This window comes from Schistocerca serialis, chromosome 7 (assembly GCF_023864345.2).
Source record: "Schistocerca serialis cubense isolate TAMUIC-IGC-003099 chromosome 7, iqSchSeri2.2, whole genome shotgun sequence".
Lineage (NCBI taxonomy): Eukaryota > Metazoa > Arthropoda > Insecta > Orthoptera > Acrididae > Schistocerca > Schistocerca serialis.
The window spans coordinates 589,356,644-589,374,906 of record NC_064644.1 but is presented as its reverse complement, the minus strand read 5'-3'; the positions used below and the strand labels follow the sequence as shown (position 1 = coordinate 589,374,906).

General features: G+C 45.2%; 1 protein-coding gene across 1 annotated transcript in view; it reads left to right on the top strand.

Annotated features, from left to right (window-relative positions):
- Positions 1-18,263, top strand: part of LOC126413267 (dipeptidase 1-like) — a 218,110-nt gene extending 199,847 nt beyond the window's left edge. The window contains exon 10 of the mRNA XM_050083169.1: positions 18,111-18,263. Coding sequence (XP_049939126.1) covers positions 18,111-18,263 — 153 coding nt within the window. The remainder of the gene's footprint in view (positions 1-18,110) is intronic.

The following is an 18,263-nucleotide window of genomic DNA, read 5'->3' as shown; positions in this document are numbered from 1 at the left end:
TAAGTGGATAATCTTTTGAGATACAATGATTTGGGTACTTCTTGTCAAATTCAGTTTTTAGCTATGACTCGTTTTCAAACTCGCTGAAACAATTATATCAAACCGGTAACATTACCCCGTCCTGAAAAATGTAAAGTTGAAACCTTCGCCCTGAGCGTCTGATGCAGCCAAAGAACTGTAAGTCTGAATCCTTGGCCGTGTAACACTTGTGCAGAATTAGGTGTAAGACCTGAGTACGGATTCATCATGCTAGTCTACCAACTAGTAGTTAGTGATCAAGTGTACGTTCGATAAAGAGCCATTCACGGGATCCAGATCACTCGACGCAAACAAAACCGCCGACTGGTAGGTACTTTCAGAGACTACTGCAGTCTGTCAAGGATTGCGTCGGTTTCCGGTGCGGACGACACCGACTGGCTGATAATAACCAAACTGAGCTCTGGACTCCATGACAAGAACATGCAGACACATTCAGTGCTGTGTGGCACCTGATTTGGTCACCCTTTAGAAGGTGTTCGAAATGAAGCACGAGGTGATGAAAATATTCGTAGTTAAAAGGTCAATTAAACACACATTTCAAAATTATTGACTGCCAGGAGACGTCACTCAGTAACCGCGCAACACGCCCCAAACATCGATAACGGGTTCAATTCATCAGATATTCCATATGCATCTGAAACAACTCATTGATGTCACTGATGTCAAGTGCTATGTTTCATCTCCTGTACCAGATAGTCTCAGACGTTTCCTATGGGGTTACGGTCGAGTGATTTAGCTGGCCAACAGAGGTGAGATACGGTGGCCGATTTTTCGCCAAACCAGGAACGAACACGCGCAGCCCTGTAAACACGGCTGATGTCTTCCTGGCAGATGAGAGTGTCCACATAATACTCATTGTGAAGATACAGAAGAGAGGGCAGCACTTGGTGCTGGAATGTAATGGCTTACTTCGTGAGCTTCTCAGAGGCACTCCCCGTTCTGGAACGGCGTTGAATATGGTTCAACTTGGAAAAGCTGTTTCAGAAACAGGAAGCGCTATATTCATCTTCAGGACGCACAAAACGTTCTGCCGTACGGCTTGAAAGAGCTTTCATTGTGCCGGACCTAACGGTAGCTACTAAATGATACAAGTTCTTGGCTAATATTTCCGTTTTTTAATCTCACTTTTGAAATACACATGCTGTTATCATATTCGCCCTAAAACAAGGTTCGTAATGTCAAAATGAGTACTATATCTTGGTTTATTCTATTTGGCTCAGCCCCACAGCAAATTCTCTCACCAACAATAAGCGTAAGTATACAGCCCGCGACCTGCTGTCCAAAGAATTGCAACTTCAGCCAGCCAAGAGACAGCTGGAAAGTTCACATGGTGTTTATTAGTTTTATACGCTCACTCATTACTATACAGTTAGCCACTATTTAGCAATCTGATGTTTCGGAACTACAGCTGCGTAGCATGCCACATTGAAATTTCAGCTCATCGGAACGAAGTCAAAAAATTATCTAAAACTCTGGAAACGTACGCCAACGTTGTTTACATCTGATCTCATCGTTTTCCGAACCCACTCTACTTCTCAGCGAATGCAAATTACAACTTTTTTTACAAAATTACTATAACACTAAAACGTGAGTCCTCACTCCACTAAAGATACTACTAGACACGTCAAGAATAACGCGCGCAAACCTCCCTCCCTTCCGGAAAGCACGAACGTTGTCCTCGCTCATTGGCCGGCACGCGCTGTAGCCAGTCAGCTTCAACGCTTTTCACATACGGCACGGTAACTTCTCCTTGACTATTCCGCAACTCAGACATTACTTTAAGCACTTTTAGAACTTTGTATTTTCCAAAAAAGCATTTAAACAAAAATAGCTCCTTCTTTATTGGTCTTAAGGACGTAAATAAAGATTTTGCTTCCTGACTCCTTGCTACTTTACAATAAGCATATCACACCTTGTGCAGTGTTTGGGAAATCTGCGTACTCGGCTCGCTTGACACACATTCAAACAAATCGTATTAATGAGATTTATTACAAAAAGAAAAGATACAATACTTAAATTTGCATTCACACAGACGTGTAGCAAGCAAAGGGCGACATACGAAATATTAAATCTTGTTCAGTATGCGCAATCCAGTTATGTGCTACATAGAGTGTACAAGCGAAGTAACGAGCGTTGACGCTTCTATCCAAGTCGCTACTCTTGAAGCTGCTATTTAACTGGGCCGTCACTAGTCGGTCGCGGAGCTTATGTCCTCTGCTGCCGCGTTGTCGTCCTGGAGGGAGGTCCGGTCAGCGTGCAAATGGCTGATTTCTTCTCACAGCCTTCTCTTCTCTGTTGTTCCCGACTGGTGTGCCACCGCTTGACTTTACGCCGTAACACCTTCTATGTGATTTACTGGACGTTTACACAAATATTTACATGCTCATCCAAAATCAATTATCAACAAATTCCAACATTCATACGTTACATACACCGATGAGCCAAAACATTATAACCACCAGTTTAATAATGTGTTGTCCCACTTTTCAAATACAGTACAACAGGTACTGTGCTTGGCAAAGATTCTACAAGTCCTTGGCAGGATTCCAGAAGTATGTGGCACGAGATGTCTATGCAAAGGTCTACATCTGCATCTACATCTACGTCCATATTCCGCAAGCCACCTGACGGTCTGTGGCGGAGGGTACCTTGAGTACCTCTATCGGTTCTCCCTTCTATTCCAGTCTCGTATTGTTCGTGGAAAGAAGGATTGTCGTTATGCCTATGTGTGGGCTCTAGGGCTCTACTCTCTCCGATTTTATCCTCATGGTCTCTTCGCGAGATATACGTAGGAGGGAGCAATATACTGCTTGACTCTTCGGTGAAGGTATGTTCTCGAAATTTCAACAAAAGCCAGTACCGAGCTACTGAGCGTCTCTCCTGCAGAGTCTTCTACACTTTTCTACATTGAAATTCAATTGCCATTCCTTGCACCATGCGTGAAATCGTTGCAGAGCCTCCTACATTTCAGTACAATTTTCCATTGTTACAACCTCTCGATAAACTACAGCATCATCCGAAAAAAAGCCTCAGTGAAGTTGCGATGGTATCCACAAGGTCATTTATGTATATTGTGAATGGCAACGGTCCTACGACACTCCCCTGCGGCACACGTGAAATCACTCTTAATTCGGAAGACTTCTCTCCATTGATAATGACATGCTGCGTTCTGTTATCTAGGTACTCTTCAATCCAATCACACAATTGGTCCGATAGTCCATATGCTCTTACTTTGTTCATTAAACGACTGTGGGAAACTGTATCGAACGCCTTGCGAAAGTCAAGAAACACGCATCTACCTGGGAACCCGTGTCAAGCAGTTCCCGCAAATAGTGGTTTAAGGGCACGTAGCTGGCGCCCGGTATGTGTTCCAATGCGTACAGATCAGTCATATTTACTGGTCAAGAAATCGATGTGAGTTCACTGTAATGCCTCCGAACCACTACAGCACGATGCTGACCTTACAATAGGGACAGTTATCCTGGAAGACGTCATCGCTGTTGGGGGAAACTTCAAGCAGAAAGCGATGCAGGTTGCCCGCAATAATGTTCACGTAGTTCACCACTGTTATGATGCCTTCGACTACCGCCAAAGATCCCACGGGGGAAGCCCATCTAGGAGTACCCCATAGCATAATTCTGCCCTCACTGGGCGGCATCTGTGACGCGCTGCATGTTTCGCGTAGCCATTCGCCTGGATGACAGCGTGTAAGGACCTAACCATTGAACTGGTGTGACAAGAAATGCAATTCATTCGACAGGCGACACGTTTCTATCGACCAACTGTGAAAAGTCAGTGAAGCTGTGCCCACTCGCAATCGTAACTGAAGATGTCGATGGGTCAACACAGGAACACGAAGGCGTCGTGTGGTCTGGAGCTCCATGTTCACTGCCTTTTGGACGGTGTGCTCCGGTACACTTGTGCCTGCACCAGATGTGCCACAGATCGCTGCCTGTCCTGGATTACACAGTTATGAGACGTTGTAGTCCAGTACCATACGGCCTACTCGTTATTTCGCCATCTTTCAACCACTTTGCCTAGATGCTCACGACAATAGGTGCACACGACAAACAGGTGCCCAGTTTCGTCATTTCAGAGGTTCTCATTTCCAGCCGCAGCGCCACAACTATGTTGAAAAATGGCTCTGAGCACTATGGGACTTAACATCTATGGTCATCAGTCCCCTAGGACTTAGAACTACTTAAACCTACCTAACCTAAGGATATCACACAACAGCCAGTCATCACGAGGCAGAGAAAATCCCTGACCCCGCCGGGAATCGAACCCGGGAACCCGGGCGCGCCCACAACTATGTGCCTTTTCCAAAACCTCTTAGTTGTTGTTATTGTGGTCTTCAGTCCTGAGACTGGTTTGATGCAGCTCTCCATGCTACTCTATCCTGTACAAGCTTCTTCGTCTCCCGGTACCTACTGCAGCCTACATCCTTTTGAATCTGCTTAGTGTATTCATCTCTTGGTCTTCGTCTACGATTTTTACCCTCCACGCTACCCTCCAGTACTAAATTGGTGATCCCTTGATGCCTCAGAACATGTCCTACCAACCGATCCCTTCTTCTTGTCAAGTTGTGCCAGAAACTCCTCCCCAATTCTATTCAATACCTCATCATTAATTATGCGATCTACCCATCTAATCTTCAGCATTCTTCTGTGGTACCACATTTCGGAAGCTTCTTTTCTCTTCTTGTCTAAACTATTTATCGTCCGTGTTTCACTTCCATACATGGCTACACTCCATACAAATACTTTCGGAAACGACTTCCTGACACTTAAATCTATACTCGATGTTAACAAATTTCTCCTCTTCAGAAACGCTTTCCTTGCCGTTGCCAGTCTACATTTTATATCCTCTCTACCTCGACCATCATCAGTTATTTTCCTCCCCAAATAGCAAAACTCCTTTACTACTTTAAGTGTCTCACTTCCTAATCTAATTCCCTCAGCATCGCCCGACTTAATTCGACTACATTCCATTATCTTCGTTTTGCTTTTGTTGGTGTTCATCTTATACCCTCCTTTCAAGACACTGTCCATTCCGTTCAACTGCTCTTCCAAGTCCCTTGCTGTCTCTGACAGAATTACGATGTCATCGGCGAACCTCTTGCGGCCCATGTCTTCGCTATAATGGCTCCCCATTCATCCCTCTTCGGCTCACATTCTTTCAGTACTGCGTCACCTGCCCGCAACACCAGATGGAGGCATTCAGCCACCGGATGGGCAGTGGTCATAATGCTCTCGCTCATCAGTGTGCATGCTGTATTATTATTCTCAATCACTCTTGCAGCGTAATAAATAAAAGTAATTATGCCAAATGGCAGGAATTATTAACCACTGTCTGAAGCTGAAAACATTATACACCTACACCAACGGGAAAAAATCGCAACACCTGTAAATAATTAATTTAGAGGTAACAGATTTAAGTGATTGAAATTGCAAGATAACAGGTTAATGTAAGCGCGAGATAAGCCACTACAAATGTGAAGTGCTAGTCCACTAATAATCGATGTAACAGTAAGAATGTTGTATGCATGCGTGGAGACGTGGATGCATTCTGTTGTACAGGTGCCAGATCTCAGTTTGCTTGTTGCACATGGTCTGTCAATAAAATGACGGTTAATGCTGTTTCTAGATGACACTGGAGTTGGTTTCGATAATGTCCCATATGTGTTGGACTGGAGGCAGATCTGGTGATCTAGCAGGCCAAGGCAGCATGCTGACATCCCGTAGATCATATTGGCTTACAACAGCGGTATGTACGTGAGCGTTATCCCGTTAGTAAACACCCCTGCAATGATGTTCATGAATGGCAGCAAAACAGGTCGAACAACAAGACTGGCGTACAATTTTGCAATCAGGGTGCGTGTGATTACCACGAAAGTGCTCTTGCCGCCATTCTAAAACGCACCCCAGACGATAACTCAAGTTGTAGGTCCAACAGACCTGCAGACAGGATGGTTGCAGGCCTTCAACTGGTCTCCTAACCATCGCACGGCCATCACTGGCACCGAGGCAGAACCAGCTTGCATCGTAAAATATAACACACCTCCACGCTGCCCTCCAATGCGTTTTCCCTTGGCACCACTGAAATCGTAAATCGTGATGGTTTAGAGTCTGTGGAATTCACACTGCAGAGGATCTGACTCGGAGCTGCCCTTGAAGTAACCGATTTGTAACAGTTCGTTGTGTCGCTCTGCCGCCAATTGCTGCTGAAGTTACCATTGCGGATGCAGTACGACGCGTCGCAGCCGTACGCCGAACACGATGGTCTTCTCTCTCGGCGGTGCCACTTGACCGCCCGGAGTTTGTTCTTCTTCCGACCATACATTCTCGTGACCCCCGCTGCCAGCAATAACGTACAGTGACTAAAATCCTGCCAAGTTTTCCTGCAGTATAGCAGAAGGAACATCCAGCTTCTCGTAGTCCTGTTACACAACCTCGTTCAAAGTCAGTGAAGTGTTGACAATGGCTTCATTGTCGACCGCCTTAAATGCATTCTTGACTGACATAAACTCACCACGTCCCATCTCAATAGAATCACGGAATAATCTGGATAGAGAGGTATAAATCGACACACAGGTTTGGAATGACATGGGGTTTTATTAGAACCAAAAAAATACAAAAGTTCAAAAAATGTCCGACATATGGCGCTTCATCTGATGAGAATAGCAATAACTAGCATAAGAAAGTAAGACAAAGCAAAGATGATGTTCTTTACAGGAAATGCTCAATATGTCCACCATCATTCTTCAGCAGTAGCTGTAGTCGAGGAATAATGTTGTGAGCAGCACTGTAAAGCATGTCCAGAGTTATGGTGAGGCATTGGCGTCGCATGTTGTCTTTCAGCATCCCTAGAGATGTCGGTCGATCACGATACACTTGCGACTTCAGGTAACCCCAAAGCCAATAATCGCACCGGCTGAGGTCTGGGGACCTGGGAGGCCAAGCATGACGAAAGTGGCGGCCGAGCACACGATCATCATCAAATCACGCGCGCAAGAGATCTTTCACGCGTCTAGCAATATGGGGTGGAGCGCCATCCTGCATAAACACCGGATCTTCCAGCAGGTGTTTATCAGCCAGGCGTACCTCTTACCCGTCACGGTAGCACTTACAAAACCAGAATCACGCATTTCCTCGAAGAAAAAAGGCCCGATAACGGTAGATGTGGTAAATCCAACCCATATCGTGACTTTCTCGTCGTGCAATGGAGTTTCCACGACAGTTCTACGATTTTCGGTAGGCCAATTTCTGCAGTTGTGGGCGTTGACAGATCCTCGGAGCGTGAAATTAGCTTCGTCGGTCCACAACACGTTACTCAACCAATCGTCATCTTCCGCCATCTTTTGAAACCCCCACACCGCAAATGCCCTCAACTTCACTAAATCCCCAGGTAACAGTTAATGATGCCGATGGATTTTGTACGGATAGCATCGGAGGGTACGCCTAAGTGCCAACGAAACTGTAGCGTATGGAATGCCGGTGCGACGTGTGACTGCACGAGCGCTGACTTCCCCGTGCATAGACGAACCCGCTACAGTCTCCATTTCTTCCTGAACTATTTCAGCAGCATTACGGCTTGCGCTCGATCAGTCACTACGGGGTCTATCGTCTAAACAACCCGTGGCTTCAAACTTCGAAATCATTCTCGCCACAGCTGCATTTTTCAACGGACCTTTACCCGTTCGAATCCCCTTTCTATGGCGATAGAATCGTAACGCTGAACTAGCACATTCCCCATTCTGATAATACAGCTTCAGTAAAAGCGCCTTTTCAGGTAACGTCAACATGCTGCGACTGTTGGCGCATCTGATTCTCTCTCTCATTACAGCTCCTTTTATACACGATTGTCATGCGCAGTCACTGACGTTTTGCTGTCCAGTGCCATCTGTCGTACATTTTGTGAACTTTGTTTTTTTTTTTTTTTGTTCTGATTTATACTGACTTTTTGATCACCCGGTATTTAAAGCAAACCTGATTTGCATCCTTACAGCAGGGCTACTAGCGCCACTCTAATACGACTGGCGCGAAATTTGAATAGACCTCAGATGTAGAAACACGCCTACGAACTTTCGTTTATGGCGCACAACTTCTTCTTCATGCTGCAATTTTTGTTAGGAACGCAGCATTAGTACTGATAATCGGACGTAAAGCGCCAGTCGAGAACTCTGATTTACTTCCTAGTTAACTGCATCTGCTGATCAGTTACACTTCCATAAATTCACCAACCTCTGCATTTCTTGAGGCCGCTTTCTTGTTGACCTCATCTCCTGTGGTAGTATTTGTATGGAGTGTAGCCATGTATGGAAGTGAAACACGGACGATCATGCACACCAATCGGAAACACCGGCTTGCTCTTCAATTAATCGAACCTCACTTTTTTATTATTTGGGTCTCCTATGTGGTTCTATGACTTTTCTGTACCAACCTCAACATGTCAGAGTAGCACTTACACCATGTTGTTGTTGTTGTGGACTTCAGTCCTGAGACTGGTTTGATGCAGCTCTCCATGCTACTCTATCCTGTGCAAGCTTCTTCATCTCCCAGTACCTACTGTAACCTACATCCTTCTGAATCTGCTTAGTGTATTCATCTCTTGGTCTCCCTCTGCGATTTTTACCCTCCACGCTGCCCTCCAATGCTAAATTTGTGATCCCTTGATGCCTCAAAACATGTCCTACCAACCGATCCGTTCTTCTAGTCAAGTTGTGCCACAAACTTCTCTTCTCCCCAATCCTATTCAATACCTCCTCATTAGTTACGTGATCTACCCACCTTATCTTCAGCATTCTTCTGTAGCACCACATTTCGAAAGCTTCTATTCTCTTCTTGTCCAAACTGGTTATTGTCCATGTTTCACTTCCATACATGGCTACACTCCATACAAATACTTTCAGAAACGACTTCCTGACACTTAAATCTATACTCGATGTTAACAAATTTCTCTTCTTCAGAAACGATTTCCTTGCCATTGCCAGCCTACATTTTATATCCTCTCTACTTCGACCATCATCAGTTATTTTACTCCCTAAATAGCAAAACTCCTTTACTACTTTAAGTGTCTCATTTCCTAATCTAATCCCCTCAGCATCACCCGATTTAATTTGACTACATTCCATTATCCTCGTTTTGCTTTTGTTGATGTTCATGTTATATCCTCCTTTCAAGACACTGTCCATTCCGTTCAACTGCTCTTCCAAGTCCTTTGCTGTCTCTGACAGAATTACAATGTCATCGGCGAACCTCAAAGTTTTTACTTCTTCTCCATGAATTTTAATACCTACTCCGAATTTTTCTTTTGTTTCCTTTACTGCTTGCTCAATATACAGATTGAATAACATCGGGGAGAGGCTACAACCTTGTCTTACTCCTTTCCCAACCACTGCTTCCCTTTCATGCCCCTGAAGATGAAATCGGAGATAAGATACTGCGTGAAGAGTTTGACAGAGCACTGAAAGACCTGAGTCGAAACAAGGCCCCGGGAGTAGACAACATTCCATTAGAACTACTGATGGCCTTGGGAGAGCCAGTCATGACAAAACTCTACCATCTGGTGAGCAAGATGTATGAGACAGGCGAAATACCCACAGACTTCAAGAAGAATATAATAATTCCAATCCCAAAGAAAGCAGGTGTTGACAGATGTGAAAATTACCGAACTATCAGTTTAATAAGTCACAGCTGCAAAATACTAACGCGAATTCATTACAGACGAATGGAAAAACTGGTAGAAGCGGACCTCGGGGAGATCAGTTTGGATTCCGTAGAAATGTTGGAACACGTGAGGCAATACTAACCTTACGACTTATCTTAGAAGAAAGATTAAGAAAAGGCAAACCTACGTTTCTAGCATTTGTAGACTTAGAGAAAGCTTTTGACAACGTTAACTGGAATACTCTGTTTCAAATTCTGAAGGTGGCAGGGGTAAAATACAGGGAGCGAAAGGCTATTTACAATTTGTACAGAAACCAGACTTACACCATAGATCGTCAATTACTTACTGGATGTGTTCCAGTCTGTCTTTCCCTACAGTTTTTACCTTCTACAGGTCTATCAAGTACCATGAATTTCCAGTTCTATGCCACCCTGTCCCTTCTTCTTATCAGTGTTTTCCGTTTGTTCCTTTCTCGCCGAATCTTCGTATAACTTTCTCATTTCCCATGTTATCAGTGTACCTAATTCCCAACATCCAGCACCACTTCCAAAACATTTAGATTCTCTCGTTTTTCGGCTTTCCTACCATACAGTGTTGTGCTCCGGACGCACATTGTTAGTACATTCTTCCTCGCATTAAGGCCGGTATTTCATACTAGCAGACTTCTCTTGGCTTACAATGCCATCTTTGCCTGCGTTAATCTGTTTCTTATGTTCTCCTTGCTTGGTTCGTCATGTGTTACTTCGCTTCCAACGTAGCAGAATTATTTTCACCGAGCGAGGTGGCGCAGTGGTTAGACACTGGACTCGCATTTGGGAGGACGACGGTTCCATCCCGCATCCGGCCATCCTGATTTAGGTTTTCCGTGATTTCCCTAACTCAGTCCAGGCCAATGCTTGGATGGTTCCTCTGAAAGGGCACGGCCGACTTCCTTCCCCATCCTTCCCTAATCCGATGAGACCGATGACCACGCTGTCTGGTCTCCTTCCCCAAAAACAACCAACCAACCAACCAATTATTTTCGTCTTCATATTTATTCTCAGTCTATATTCTGTTGTAAGTAGACTGTTCTTTAAATTCAACACCTCTTCTAACTTTTCTTCACGATCACTGAGGTTTTCAATATCATATGTGATTCTTATCATTGACATGCTTTCACTCTGAATTTTATTCCTACCCTTGAGTTTTTGTTTCAATGGCGTCATTCCTTCTCTCAAACATAGACCGAACAGTAGCGGCGAAAGTTGGGCTTGCTGGTCTACTGCTACACTACTGGCCATTAAAATTGCTACACCAAGAAGAAATGCAGATGATAAACGGGTATTCATTGCACAAATGTATTATACTAGAACTGACATGTGATTACATTTTCACGCAATTTGGGTGCATAGATCGTGAGAAATCAATACCCAGAACAACCACCTCAGGCCATAATAACGGCCTTGATAGGCCTGGGGATTGAGTCAAACAGAGCGTGGATGGCGTATACAGGCACAGCTGCCCATGCAGCTTCAACACGATACCACAGTTCAGCAGAAGTAGTGACTTCCGTATTCTGACGAGCCAGTTGGTCGGCCACTATTGACCAGACGTTTTCAGTTGGTGAGAGATCTGGAGAATGTGCTGGCCAGGGCAGCAGTCGAACATTTTCTGTATCCAGAAAGGTCCGTACAGGACCTGCAACATGCAGTCGTGCATTATCCTGCTGAAAAGTAGAGTTTCGAAGGGATAGAATGAAGGGTAGAGCCACGGGTCGTGACACATCTGAAATGTAACGTCCACTGTTCAAAGTGTCGTCAATGGGAACAAGAGGTGACCGAGACGTGTAACCAATGGCACCCCATGCCATTACGCCGGGTGATACGCCACTTTGGCGATAACGAATACACACTTCCACCGCGATGTCGCCAAACATGGATGCGACCATCATGATGTTGTAAACAGAACCTGGATTCATCTGAAAAAATGACGTTTTGCCATTCGTGCACTCAGGTTCGTCGTTGAGTACACCATCGCACGCGCTCCTGTCTGTGATGCAGCGTCAAGGGTAACCGCAGCCAGGGTCTCCGAGCTGATAGTCCATGATGCTGAAAAAGTCGTCTAACTGTTCGTGCAGATGGTTGTTGTCTTGCAAACGTCCCCATCCCTGGACTCAGGGATCGAGACGTGGCTGCACGATCCGTTACAGCCATGCGCATAAGACGTCTGTCATCTCGACTGGTAGTGATACGAGGCCGTTGGGATCCAGCACGGCGTTCCGTATTACGCTCCTGAACCCACCGATTCCATATTCTGCTAACAGTTATTGGATCTTGACCAACGCGAACAGAAATGTCGCAATACGATAAACCGCAATCGCGATAGGCTACAATCCGACCTTTATCAATGTCGCAAACGTGATGGTAGGCATTTCTCCTCCTTACATGAGGCATCACAACAACGTTTCACCGGGGAACGCCGGTCAACTGCTGTTTGTGTATGAGAAATCGGTTGGAAACTTTCCTCAAGTCAGCGCGTTGTAGGTGTCGCCAGCGGCGCCAACCTTGTGTGAATGCTCTGAAAAGCTAATCATTTTCATATCACAGCATCTTCTTCCTGTCGGTTAAATTTGGCGTCTGTAGCCCGTCATCTTCGTGGTGTAGCAATTTAAATGGCCAGTAATGTATTTAAATGTAAATTAAGCACTCCAAGTAGGACAGAGGTCGTATAAAGTAAAAATGCTGGATTTAGTGAGAAGATACCAATCCTTGACAAGGCAACAGAATGAATAAAATGTTGAAGTGTGTGACTGGAAACAGACAGGTCACGAATTCGAGTCCCTGTTGAACCACGAAAATTTTTGAGACTCACAGTACCCAGATTTCACGTGCTTTCGGATTCCATATTAAACTAGAAGCCCCGTTTCCCTGGAAGGATAACTTTGGTATCTTATGGACACGTAAGTCGCCGTAGTGGCGTCCAATTGAAAGAACTGGTTTAGGCCGTTGACCGATACTAGTAGTGAAACAGTACGTCCCAGTCTCGCACCATATTTAGACCACAGTTCGTCCTTGGTTTTCTATTGATATTGATCCCTCTTGGTTCTTGTATATTTTGTATACACCGAGGTGACAAAAGTCATGGGACACCTCTTAATATGGTGCCGGACCTCCTTTTCTCCCGGCGTGTTGGAGCAACTCCAAGTAGCATGGACTCAACAAGTCATTGAAAGTCCCCTGTAGAAATACTGAGCAATGCTGCCTCTACAGCGGTCTGTAACTGCAAGAGTGTTGCCGGTGTAGGATGTTCTGCACGAAGTAACAAAAATGTTCAAATGTGTGTGATTCTTATGGGACTTAACTGCTAAGGTCATCAGTCCCTAAGCTTACACACTACTTAACCTAAATTATCCTAAAGACAAACACACACATACCCATGCCCGAGGGAGGACTCGAACATCCGCCCAAGACCGCTCGGCTAATCCCGCGTGGCTGCACGAAGTAACCTCACGATTATGTCCCATAAATGTACGTTGAGATTCATGTCAGGCGATCTGTGTGGCCAAGTCATTTGCTAGACTTGTTCAGAATGTTCCTCAAATCAATTGCGAACAGCTGTGACTGAGTGACATGTTTGGGAACATGAAGTCCACGACTGACAGCAAATGGAGTGCAAGTAGCTGAAGATAACCGTTTCCAGCCAATGACAGGTTCAGTTTGAGCAGAGGACCCAGTCCATTTCATGTAAACAGAGCCCACACCATTATGGAGCCACCACCACCTCGTCCAGGTTTTTGTTGACAACTTGGGTCCATGACTTCGTAGGGTGTGCCTCGCATTTGAACCCTACCATCAGCTCTTAGCAACTGAGTTCGGGACTCATGTGGCCAGGCCACAGTTTACAGTCCAACTGATACCGTCAAGAGCCCAGAAGAGGCGCTGCAGGCGATGTCGTGCTATCAGCAAAGGCACACGCGTCGGTCGTCTGCTGCCAAATTTTGCTACACACTCCTAACGGATACGTTCGCCAGACGTCCCACACTGATTTTTGCTGTTGTCTCACGCAGTATTGCTTGTCTGTTAACACTGACAACCTTCTGCAAACACCGCTGCTGGCAATCGTTCAGTATAGGCCGATTGCCACTGCGTTGTCGGTCGTGAGATGTAATGCCAGAAATCTTATATTATCGGCGCACTGTTGACACTGTGGATCTCGGAATACTGAATTTCATAATGATTTCCGAAATTGAAAGTCCCATGCGTCTACCTCCAACTACCAGTCCGCGTTCAATGTGTGGTAGTAATCACTTCAGAAACCTTTGCACATGAATCACGTGAGTAAAAGTGACAGCTCCACCAAAGCATTAACCATTTATACCTCGTGTTCGCGATACTACCGCTAACTGTTTGTGTGCATATCTTTATCACTGACTTTTGTCACCTCTGTGTGTCATCTGTTTTTCCCTATAACATACTCGTCGTATTTTTCCGATAATTTCGAACATTTTGCAACACTGTTCAAACAAATTTCGGGCTTGCAGCCGCTCGTCGTTCAATACTTCGCACGATATTTCAACTGGGCACCTGCCAGTCATCTTCAGATGAGCCGTCGCAGACTGGCGAAAACGTCCTCCGTTCCGCAATATATAGCGTACTGTAACTATTCTGCCCATGCGTCGAAAACTTGATACTTGAACCGCACTGCCCGCCGCTTAAAACACTTGTTGATAGAGCTCATGCTGTCTCAGATCTAGATAGCTTACCTCAAGAACTCGCCCATCTAAAGACAGTATTCAGCGAAAATGGGTATTCCATCCGGCAGATTAACAGTGCACTAAGAGTTAAAACTAAGAAGCAGGAAGTGAATAAAGAGAACAACATGCCGGAACAATCTTTAGCTTTTCTTCCTTTAGTTCGCAATACTTCGTTTAAAATAGCAAGCATCCTCCGAAAATTTCAGGTAAAAGTGGTTTTCCGCCCTCCATCGAAGATTGCGGACCTTGTGGGATCAGTTAAGGACAATCTGTTACTACGAAAGGCCGAAATTTACAAGATACCGTGCCAATGTGGTATGGCGTACATAGGTCAAACCACACGCACCGTGAAAGAACGCTGCACTGAACGCTGCACTGGACATTCAATGGAGTATGTGAAAACAATGATTTTGTCCACAGCAACGTCTTTCTGGGACTCCATTATTAAAGAATCCGTAGAAATACGACTGGCGGAAAATCTGTTAAACCGTGACAGCGGATACCAGCAGGACAGTGCATGGAATCCCATCATCTCCACGATTGCTCAAATCGAAGACGACAGAGCGCGTCGACGGCCGTGGCAAACAGCAACGCAGAGGGCGAATGAGTTCCGCTATTCCACCAGCGAGGGCGCTGCCGGCGGGCAGTGTGGTTCATCTATCAAGTTTTCGACGCATGCACAGAATAGTTACAGTACGCTATACAGGGTGTTACAAAAAAGTACGGTCCAACTTTCAGGAAACATTCCTCACACACAAATAAAGAAAAGATGTTATGTGGACATGTGTCCGGAAACGCTTGATTTCCATGTTAGAGCACATGTTAGTTTCGTCAGTATGTACTGTACTTCCTCGATTCACCGCCAGTTGGCCCAATTGAAGGAAGGTAATGTTGACTATTTACAATTTGTACAGAAACCAGATGGCACTTATAAGAGTTGAGGGGCATGAAAGGGAGGCAGTGGTTGGGAAAGGAGTGAAACAGGGTTGTAGCCTCTCCCCGATGTTATTCAATCTGTATATTGAGCAAGCAGTAAAGGAAACAAAAGAAAAATTCGGACTAGGTATTAAAATTCATGGAGAAGAAGTAAAAACTTTGAGGTTCGCCGATGACATTGTAATTCTGTCAGAGACAGCAAAGGACTTGGAAGAGCAGTTGAACGGAATGGACAGTGTCTTGAAAGGAGGATATAACATGAACATCAACAAAAGCAAAACGAGGATAATGGACTGTAGTCACATTAAATCGGGTGATCCTGAGGGAATTAGATTAGGAAATGAGACTCTTAAAGTAGTAAAAGAGTTTTGCTATTTAGGGAGTAAAATAACTGATGATGGTCGAAGTAGAGAGGATATAAAATGTAGACTGGCAATGGCAAGGAAATCGTTTCTGAAGAAGAGAAATTTGTAAACATCGAGTATATATTTAAGTATCAGGAAGTCGTTTCTGAAAGTATTTGTATGGAGTGTAGCCATGTATGGAAGTGAAACATGGACGATAACTAGTTTGGACAAGAAGAGAATAGAAGCTTTCGAAATGTGGTGCTACAGAAGAATTCTGAAGATAAGGTGGGTAGATCACGTAACTAATGAGGAGGTATTGAATAGGATTGGGGAGAAGAGAAGTTTGTGGCACAACTTGACTAGAAGAAGGGATCGGTTGGTAGGACATGTTTTGAGGCATCAAGGGATCACAAATTTAGCATTGGAGGGCAGCGTGGAGGGTAAAAATCGCAGAGGGAGACCAAGAGATGAATACAGTAAGCAGATTCAGAAGGATGTAGGTTGCAGTAAGTACTGGGAGATGAAGAAGCTTGCACAGGATAGAGTAGCATGGAGAGCTGCATCAAACCAGTCTCAGGACTGAAGACCACAACAACAAAACAATGTTGACTTCGGTGCTTGTGTTGACATGCGACTCATTGCTCTACAGTACTAGCATCAAGCACGTCAGTACGTAGCATCAACAACCTAGTGTTCATCACGAACCTGGTTTTGCAGTCAGTGCAATGTTTACAAATGCGGAGTTGGCAGAGGCTCATTTGATGTATGTATTAGCACGGGGCAATAGTCGTGGCGCGGTACGTTTGTATCGAGACAGATTTCCAGAACGAAGGTGTCCCGACAGGAAGACGTTCGAAAAAAATTGATCGGCGTCTGAGGGAGCACGGAACATTCCAGCCTATGACTCGCGACTGGAGAAGACCTAGAACGACGAGGACACCTGCAATGGACGAGGCAATTCTTCGTGCAATTGACGATAACCCTAATGTCAGCGTCACTGAAGTTGCTGCTGTACAAGGTAACGTTGACCACGTCACTGTATGGAGAGTGCTACGGGAGAACCAGTTGTTTCCGTACCGTGTACAGCGTGTGCAGGCACTATCAGCAGCTGATTGGCCTCCACGGGTACACTTTTGCGAATGGTTCATCCAACAATGTGTCAATCCTCATTTTAGTGCAAATATTCTCTTTACGGATGAGGTTTCCTTCCAACATGATCAAATTGTAAATTTTCACAATCAACATGTGTGGGCTGACGAGAATCCGAACGCAATTGTACGAGTACAATCACGTCACCAACACAGATTTTTTGTGTACGTTTGGGCAGGCATTGTTGGTGATGTATTGATTGGGTCCCATGTTCTTCCACTTACGCTCAATGGAGCACGTTATCATCATTTCATACGGGATACTCTACCTGTGCTGCTAGAACATGTGCCTTTACAAGTACGACACAACATGTGGTTCATGCACGATGGAGCTCCTGCACATTTCAGTCGAAGTGTTCGTACGCTTCTCAACAACAGATTCGGCGACCGATGGATTGGTAGAGGTGGACCAATGCCATTGCGTCCACTCTCTCCTGACCTCAACCGCCTTGACTTTCATTTATGGGGGCATTTGAAAGCTCTTGTCTACGCAACCCCGGTATCAAATGTAGAGACTCTTCGTGCTCGTATTGTGGACGGCTGTGATACAATACGCCATTCTCCAGCGCTGCATCAGCGCATCAGGGATTCCATGCGACGGAGGGTGGATGCATGTATCCTCGCTGTAACGAAGTGTTTGAAGTCACGCTGGTACGTTCTGTTGCTGTGTGTTTCCATTCCATGATTAATATGATTTGAAGAGAAGTAATAAAATGAGCTCTAACATGGAAAGTAAGCTTTTCCGGACACATGTCCACATAACATATTTTCTTTCTTTGTGTGTGAGGAATGTTTCCTGAAAGTTTGGCCGTATCTTTTTGTAACACCCTGTATATTGCGGAACGGAGAACGTTTTCGCCAGTCTGCGACGGCTCACCTGAAGATGACTGGCAGCTGCCCAGTTGAAATATCGTGCGAAGTATTGAACGACGACCGGCTGCCAGCCCAAAGTTTGTTTGAACAGTCAATTCGCCGGCAAAATTTTAAAATTCACATTTTGCAACACTGACGTTTTTGGAACACCTTTTCCATGTCGACAAATCCTACTAATTATTCTTGATTTTTTTTTCGCAAGTCCTGCTTGCAGTATCAATCGTAACGTGAGAACTATCTCTTTTATGCTCTTACTTTCCCGAAAGTCAAACTGATAGTCTTCTAGCAGAGCGTCAGTTGTGGTTAATCGAACAAAGATTGTGTGTAATGCGGTCAGAGTAATCGCACCGGTTTGTGTGCACACAGGTTCGCGACCAGATGGCGGCATCGGGCGTGCAGCCGCTGGACGAGCGCATCCCCGAAGAGGACGTGCGGGGCCGGACGTACTGCCGCATGCCGGACGCCGCCCCCACCGGCTGCGAGTTGCGTCGCGGCGCTCGGGAACTGCCGTACGGCTAG